Source organism: Cicer arietinum, chromosome 7, assembly GCF_000331145.2.
Source record: "Cicer arietinum cultivar CDC Frontier isolate Library 1 chromosome 7, Cicar.CDCFrontier_v2.0, whole genome shotgun sequence".
In the NCBI taxonomy this organism is placed as follows: Eukaryota; Viridiplantae; Streptophyta; class Magnoliopsida; order Fabales; family Fabaceae; genus Cicer; species Cicer arietinum.
The window spans coordinates 1995548-2004064 of NC_021166.2; the positions used below are offsets into that span (position 1 = coordinate 1995548).

The 8517-nt window shown below is 35.5% G+C and overlaps 1 protein-coding gene across 1 annotated transcript; it reads left to right on the plus strand.

Annotated features, from left to right (window-relative positions):
• The first annotated feature begins 347 nt into the window (after positions 1 to 347).
• LOC101509773 (diacylglycerol kinase 3) lies at positions 348 to 7856 on the plus strand. The gene is made up of 12 exons (XM_004507752.4): positions 348 to 767; positions 1082 to 1204; positions 1800 to 1937; positions 2021 to 2106; positions 2405 to 2492; positions 3382 to 3457; positions 4087 to 4169; positions 4359 to 4429; positions 5455 to 5532; positions 5738 to 5825; positions 6523 to 6639; positions 7380 to 7856. The coding sequence occupies exons 1-12, from the start codon at positions 432 to 434 to the stop codon at positions 7542 to 7544; spliced, it is 1449 nt and encodes a 482-aa protein (XP_004507809.1). The 5' UTR covers positions 348 to 431; the 3' UTR covers positions 7545 to 7856.
• Positions 7857 to 8517: the final 661 nt, after the last annotated feature.

Below are 8517 nucleotides of genomic sequence, written 5' to 3' on the forward strand. Positions count from 1 at the left end.
ATTTATGAAGCGACCAAGACCCTTTTGGTAAATAACGGTTATAAAGAAGGGCATTTATATAATTTTGTTAATGATTAAGACAGCAGTTTTGACAAAATAAAAAAGAATTCCAATTCACGACGGGGATACCTTTTTGAAAGTGAACGAACCAAAAGAATAAGAAAAATCACTGCTCCATTCGTCCTATCCTTATTGGAGTTCCGTCTGACAGTTGCCACTATAATCAGTCTCATAGAACAACACTCTCCCTGGACCCACGTTTTTTTGTTTTCTTCCTTCATTATTCTCCTTATTATTATTTTATTATTAAATAAAATAAATTATCATTTTCTATTTAAATAAATATTCGTCCAGCGGTGGTTTTACTTCCTCCCGCAGAAAAGAACCAAACCAACCAACTCAGTCGTTGAGAGCGCCAGCGAAGAAGAAAAATGGAATCGCCTTCAACAACCACAGACACGAAGAAAGTAGCAGTCAGGTCGTCGATCGTCGAGTCAATTCGCGGTTGCGGTCTCTCCGGTATGCGTATTGATAAAGAGGACTTGAAGAAACAGCTTACTATGCCACACTACCTTCGCTTAGCAATGCGTGACTCCATTCGCCTTCAGGATCCCGCCGCCGCCGAGTCTCACTACAGGAACCGTACCGACGGAGTGGACGCCGCTGTTCCCTTATCTCCTATGGTCGTTTTCATCAATCCTCGTAGTGGCGGCCGTCACGGTCCTGCTCTCAAGGAGAGACTCCAACAACTCATGAGTGAAGAACAGGTACTCCTCGCTATTCTTTTCATGAAATTCATTTACTGCTCTTCAACTTTCTCTCTCTCTCTCTCTCTCTCTCTCTCTCTTTTTTGTTTGAATCAAATGTCACTAAACAGAGTCAATCATGAAATTTTTGTTGTTAGATCTAGTAAAAGAGGTTCTAAAACTACTACTACTGATTAGTATCGTTTTGAAGGACCCTGGTAGTGATTTCAGTGAAATCTCTGAATTGCTGCATGTGGTTTTCTTGTTCATTTTTTTTAACTATAAAATTTATAAGTCTCTCCGCGTTGTGATTGGCGTTTGGTGGTGAAATGCAGGTTTTTGATCTATCAGATGTGAAGCCTCATGAATTTGTAAAGTATGGATTGGCTTGTTTGGAGACGTTGGCCGGTCTTGGTGATTCTTGTGCTAAAGAAACTCGCGAAAGACTTAGGGTTATGGTATGTTGATAGGAGCACTAACATGGTAAAATACAGTGTACAAAAATATTTATAATTGCATTAGTTACTGTGATTCTTGTTCCTCGTACTATCTGTAGTTATAGTGACAAAACTTGGATTCCTCGTACTCTCTGTAGTTATAATTGCATAGGTTATGGTATGTTGTGCATGCTTAATTAAGAAAATTGGAGAGTTATTATAATTAGAAAGATTAGTTAGTTTATTATATTGATTTTCCTTTAGAAATACAAGATAGATGAAATATGATCCATAAGGGAGTGGTTATGTAGCTATTTTAAATTGAAAAAATTGTGATTGATTTTTGAATGTCAGAGATGCTAGTTAGGAGCATTGTCAAACAGTCACAATTTAGTACAAAAGTGTTGTCAAATAGCCGCCGTTGTGGCGCTATAACACTATAGTGTAGATGGATTTGAACAAACCACTATTTTCTGCAATCTGCAATTGACAACACTGCTAGTTAGCCATAATGGCAATCTACGTCAGTATGTAGTGAATTCATGTATTAGATATCATACTACCTACTACTATTGTAGCAGTCACATTGGATGAAGGAAGCTGATTGATTGAACAGGTTGCTGGAGGTGATGGTACAGTGGGCTGGGTGTTAGGATGTCTTACAGAACTTAGCAAGCTAGGCCGAGACCCAGTTCCTCCAGTAGGGATCATACCACTTGGGACAGGCAATGATTTGTCTAGGAGTTTTCAATGGGTAAGCATACATATACTTGGATGTTGTGGTTAAATGCATGTTGGATCTACTATGCTCATTTTTTTTTTCCTGATATTTATCAGGGTGGTTCATTTCCTTTTGCTTGGAAGTCAGCTATCAAGAGAACTCTACAAAAGGCTAGTACTGGGCCAATTCACCGTTTGGATAGGTATTGTATGTTTGTGTATGTTTTTCTGTTAACTGAGTTAATTTTGGTGGTGAATATGAAGTGACTAAATGAAATGGATTTGGGGTTCAGCTTTAGTCATCAGTAGTTTCCTGGAAAAGATGAGGACTATAAATTACAAATTCACTTTGCAACTTCCATGTCAACATGGATAGTCCACTATATTTGTAGAATTTTAATTTTATAATTTGATATTATTTCATTCAGTTCTCTTTGCTATGTAATTCATTCATATATAATATATAATTATGGGATATATATATTTTTCTTTCTAATGTAGTTGGCGACTTTCCATTGCAATGCCAGAAGGCACACCCGTGAAACCACCACATTGTTTAAAGCATGCTGAAGAGTTCACTCTTGATCAGGTTGTGGGTTTGGTTTAATATGTCTTGTTTTAGACTTTTAGCTATGTAGTATGAACTGGTTGTGCTTCTTTTGTAATGGCAGTGTTTCCTTGAGCATAGATATTTGGGTCCAAATAGGTAGCAAAGGATTAGGTCAGTGGCAGTCTGGTGATTTTTTTTTTCCATGAATTCGTCGCTCAAAAATACTTGCCAACACTAAGACTTGATTGTAGCGTCTATTATACATGTTTGTGATGGCTTAACTCATATGATATACCAGTTTTATACTGATTTTTTTATTACTGTATGCTTTGTATTTCACTTTGCCCTATATTCATACAACTGGCTATGCCATGATCTTTTTGCAGTCCATGGCTGTGTTTGGACCTGACAATAAGTTAAAAGCATTTTTTTTCCAAAATTATTCTCTTATAGCTTATGTAAGTTAAAATATCAAATATGGTGGCTATAGGTACGGCGATGTTGAACTGTTACATAGTTATTTTAAGCCATTTGTGCTTGAGGTTTCTGTTTAAATCATGAGCCGATCCATTGTAGGATAACTTATCAGCGTGTTTCTTTGGTATATATGTAATTTTCAAAATAAGTGCCAACTTGAAAAACTAATAAATTACTGTGGAAATGGTTTGTGCAATTTTAAGTTGACTTGTTGATGATGGAATAGAATGATGTTGGCAATTTATTTATATCTTGTGCATTTCATTTCTGGGTCCTGAGTTGTTGTTTCCAGTACACTCAACTTGCTACAATGCAGTGTTAAATTTGAGACAGGCGTCAAATATTTGTGTCTGCATGCAGCTTTTATAATTAGTTTTTAATAATTGTCACTCATTATTTTTCTCTTTTTTGTGTTGTAATATTTGGAGTTTTTTGTGTCTGTTGTACACAGGGCATAGAACTCGAGGGAGAACTGCCTGAGAAAGTTGCAAGTTATGAAGGCGTGTACTATAATTACTTCAGCATAGGTACTTTGATTTATACATCTACAGTGTTGTTGTATTGGGGCCTAAAATGGATATTTGAGAGTTGATATCATCATGTATATTTTGGCACCTTAGATGGTAGTTGAGAATAATCATGGAGATTCAAGAATGAAGTTGCTATACATGATGAGCATACTATATCCATGAAACATTTTAGAGACAAATTACTCTGCCTGGTATTTATATAAATAATAATAATATTCTGCTTGGTAATCAAGCGTCCTGGAGAGTACTTCAAAAATGGAGTTACTGGGGTATCATACTTGCTGCACATATTTTTTGTCCTTTCTTTATTCGACATATTTTTCATCTCTGAAGTTTGGCTTTTGGCGCCCTAACTATTTATGCAACATCAGCTTCAGAAGCTTAAGCAAGATGTGGCATGATGGCCTTTGAGATTTCCTCACTGAATTGAAATGGGAATTCTTTGTACCTGATATTTTTATGTTGATTTGGTTTTCCTTTCCTGTTTTTGTGTGAGTGTATATCATGAAGAGATTTTAAACTTTGCAAGCTTTCTTCGCTTAGGGTGTTGATTTAAAATGGAAGTATAAATTTATCTTTGATCTGTATTTCTGAGCAGTCATAGGATTTCTTGCTATATTTTACAGGAATGGATGCCCAAGTGGCTTATGGCTTCCATCGTCTACGTGATGAAAAACCATACCTTGCAAATGGTCCAATTGCAAATAAGGTAGTTGATTACTTGAGCAATTGGATATCTTTTATAAATTTGGTTACCTTCTTCCTTGCTTTAGTTTAATTTTCAAATTAGATACTATATCTCCTAAAATGATATATTAGATTTCATTCAATAAAAGATTGTAAGTTTTTGTCAAAAAAAATAAAAGATTGTGAATTATTTTTTTCATTTTGGTTGCAGATTATTTACTCTGGGTACAGTTGTACTCAGGGCTGGTTCTTCACTCCTTGCACAAGTGATCCAGGTCTTAGGTAAGACATTCCAACTTAAGTAGTTTTATCCATGCAAAATCTGAAAATGAAGTGAAGTTCTTATGATGCGTTTTGCTTCTTGTTTTTTCACCTTATGTGAAGTAGATATTGATGCACACGTGAATGGCACATGCTAAATTCTAGAACCTTTCCTTTCTGCTAGGATAAGCCAATTTGTCAATTTACGTTTTCTGTAATTAGATTCCCTTTTCAAGGCTGTTACTCACCAACATGGATTATTAATAGCAGTTAGCCAGTTATGTTGATACTCATTTCAAAATAGCTAAAGAGTTGGTTTCTTTAAGCATATAGCATGCAGTTTTAACTATGGTAGATTCACAGAAGGTCTTAATTGAGAAAACTTTACGGTTAAAGTCCAGAAAGATGACCTATGTTGTCAATAGAGAAGATTAAATTTACCTTCTATTTAATTGATCATTTTCTTCTTTCAAGAGGATTTGAACCAGGCTGGATATTAGTCAAGGTATCATCATTGGTGGACATGAAAGATTAACTTGGATTATTTATCGATAGAAGAAGCAGTTATGTTGAAACCCATTTCGAAGTGGATAAAGAGATGGTTTCTTTAGCATATACGGTGCAGTGTCATCTACGATAAATTCAAGGAAAACCCTAAGAGAAAATTAAATGGTTATGACCAGAATGATATTGTATGTTGTCATTATAGAAGATCAAATTTACCTTCAGGGAAATTGTTCATTTTCTAATTTTAAGAGGATTTAAGATATAGTAGCTGGGTAATTGTCAAAAAATTTGGTTCGGTGCTCAAATGACATGGATTTTCAATTCGATATGAATATGGATTTGGCCTTCCTCTGCTTTCACTTTATCCTTTATATGGCTCCTCATAAGTATGTATGTGTTTCCACTTGTTTGATGCGCATTTTTGCCTTAAGAAAACTTATTCGTATATGGATGATTTATGTATTTTGGATAATAAGAACAATGATGGAAGGAATTTCCTCACTACTATATTTTTATAAAGAAATCCTTTTTGATATTAGGGGACTCAAAAATATTTCGCGGTTGCATATCAAAAGGGTCAATTCCTCAGAGTGGGAGCAAGTTACAATTCCTAAAAGGTACATTTCTTATCCTATAGCATATTCTTTATTATCGACTGGTAAACAAATAAATGTTTCAAAACAAACATTATTACTTTTTTACCATATTGTAATTATTAGTAATAGCGCATTTCTTCTTTAGTTTACTACCTAATGAATGTTGTAGAGCCGCATTCTCTTTTGTGAAATTTTTGATTTGACAAGGTTTGTTATTTCTTTTCAGTGTAAGGGCAATAGTTGCTTTGAATCTTCATAGCTATGGAAGTGGAAGAAATCCTTGGGGTAAACCGAAACCAGAATATTTGGAAAAGGTATTGTATTCAAGTAGGTTGAGATAATACCAGGTTGAAGTGATCATTTGAAAGCATTACAGCTGAAAATTAAACCCACCCAAATGGATACCTGTTAGAATTACTCACGATTACTAGGATTTTTACCCATCAAATGGGTCCTAGGTTTATGTAGGAGTAATTATATGCTGGGCTTGAGTACTAATGTACCAAGTAACCGGCTCAAACATTATGTTTATTACATTCTATATTTAAGATTCACAAGATTTTTTAACAATATCTAAATTTAAGTTTACACTTTTAGTTAATTTTTTTATAATTAATTTTAACATTAAAATGATATTTTTATTTTCAGTTTTAAAAAAAATTAGATGCATTAATGGAAAAATACATTTTATTTAACTAAAAAACATAGACAATGGGTTCCAGTAGGTACACATAGAACTTCATTAGATATGGGTATGGGCATTAAATCACACTGCCTCTGCCGGTGTGGTTTGGGGTCTGGGTATTTTTCTTTAATGCAGGTTTATGGATGCAGATATTCTACCACCTCTCCTGGTGCTACCCAGTGCCATTTATACTCTCACTCTTCTTAAATTTCCAGGAATATTCAATTATTGTACGAGTGAATAATACTCGTCTTACTTGATGACACTGCTACTGTTATTCAAATTTCAAGATGTTTGACTGAATAGGCTTTTTGATGTATTTCCAGAAAGGCTTTGTTGAAGCTGATGTTGCTGATGGGCTCTTGGAAGTATTTGGTTTAAAGCAAGGATGGCATGCATCATTTGTCATGGTTGAACTGATCACTGCGAAGCACCTGGCTCAGGTACCACAGTTTATTGTTTGTGTTTTAAGGTGGATTGCTTGATTCCCAAATGCAATTTTTAGAAGATTCCGTTACTGTTGGTGTATGACAGTGGACACATCTTAATAATTACTTAAACAGTGCTGCTTTTTAGTTCATCAGCTTTTGGATTTAATAATTCTTGCCATTTGGTGTTTGTAATGTTCATCATTTTCTTGTAAGTGCTGATAAATTATAGTGAGATTAAGCAATAAACGCTGCACATAAGTGTAGCCTTGTTGTTTGAGCTCTTGGCCAAGAAAATTCGCGCGATATAGTATATATTGACCCTCTAAGCAAAGTGTTATGTTTTGGGCTGGACGGTTTAAAGCCACTGCCACTGCTTTCACGTGGAAAAAGTTGGCCAATTTCTTGGAAACGTATTAAGACATCCACTGCAACCGATTAGTGGATAATGCCGACCAATTTATTTGTAGTAGTAACTTGTAATGTGGCTTATCCAAAATTACAACCTCCTGTTTTAGTTCACTTCTATATTAAATATAACAATGTGAAAACCTTCTCTACAGTCTGCTAACGTACAAGGGGCATTTTGTTCTCTCTTATATTAAGTGTGTTGACAAAACTCAAAACTGATAGTAATACCCGACCTATGTGAATCTGAATAGTCTCCCTTTTTTCTTTACACGACCATCACTTTGGCTTTGTGAAATATCTTTCTCAACTACCTCCTGAATGCTGAATTTCTGTTTGTCTTTCAGGCAGCAGCTATTCGATTGGAACTCAGAGGTGGAGGGTGGAAAAATGCCTATTTGCAAATGGATGGAGAACCCTGGAAACAGCCATTAAGCAAGGACTTCTCGACATTCGTGGAGATAAAGAGGGAGCCTTTCCAGTCACTTGTGGTTAGTGGTAGTGGAAAGTGATTCCTTTGATGGTTCACTATTGCATAGCTGGGATTCATAAGGAGTGTATTATATGTAATCTTAGGTATTGGCTCACCATTACATTGAAAATTGATGCTCAAAATCTCCCCCTTATTGTTTTATTGTGAAAATTGGAGTTTATGAATAGGAGAGAGTAATTCTTTGATGGTTTCCATAGATGGTATTTGTGGAAGGCATGTGTATTATATGTAAATCCTGGGCATGGGCGTTCAACTATATTTTTATAGAATTAATTATTATTGTAAAAAGATATTATTCTTTTGTAATGTTAAGGAAATCTTGCTTTCATCATATTTGGAGAGAGTAACATTACCAGCCCGAGTCGTCGGTTACAACATGTTACTGTTAAATTGGATGCTCAGGTTCAGGTAGTGGTTCGAAGCATGTTTGGAAATTCAAATGACGGTACAGAGTTCAGTAGTACAGGAGTATTCTAGTGCATAGTACAAACTGCGAGGTTGAATCTGTAAGAGAAGATGAGTAAATATTGTTGTTTATACTCTTGTTAGGGTGATCACATTTTTAACTAGTCTCGTTTCCTTTAAGTCTTTACCTTCTTAGATTATTTGTTCACTCCTGCAAATGCCTTGAACAATAATATGGTTAAGATAATGTAAACAAACACTTATTCCCGAGTTGGGTGATATAGCTCATTTGATCACGTGGAGCATTTGGTGTATGTAACAAGGAAAAAGTTTGACTTTGAAGGCGCCCAACCGGTAGTGCTTTCCATGGTGGTTACCATTTTCTCCCTGTTGCAGGTCTTGCCGTGGACCTTTAGCAGATGAGGTTCACCCCTCTTATCCGCCGGACTCGTGTGGTCTGTTGTCAACATGGCCATGGTCAGTGGTAGAGCTTCAACCAAAGGGAGCCAAATTAAACCTTAGTGTATAAATATATAATAAGGTTTAATTTGTAAACCATATTGTTAATTTACGCTTAGGAGTATCCT

Bases quoted from the DNA above. Each gene is read 5' to 3' on its own strand.
- LOC101509773 (XM_004507752.4), top strand. From the start codon at position 432: ATGGAATCGCCTTCAACAACCACAGACACGAAGAAAGTAGCAGTCAGG. The intron at 768-1,081 runs GTACTCCTCGCT...GGTGAAATGCAG, and splicing joins AACTCATGAGTGAAGAACAG to GTTTTTGATCTATCAGATGT. The intron at 5,826-6,522 runs GTATTGTATTCA...ATGTATTTCCAG, and splicing joins AACCAGAATATTTGGAAAAG to AAAGGCTTTGTTGAAGCTGA.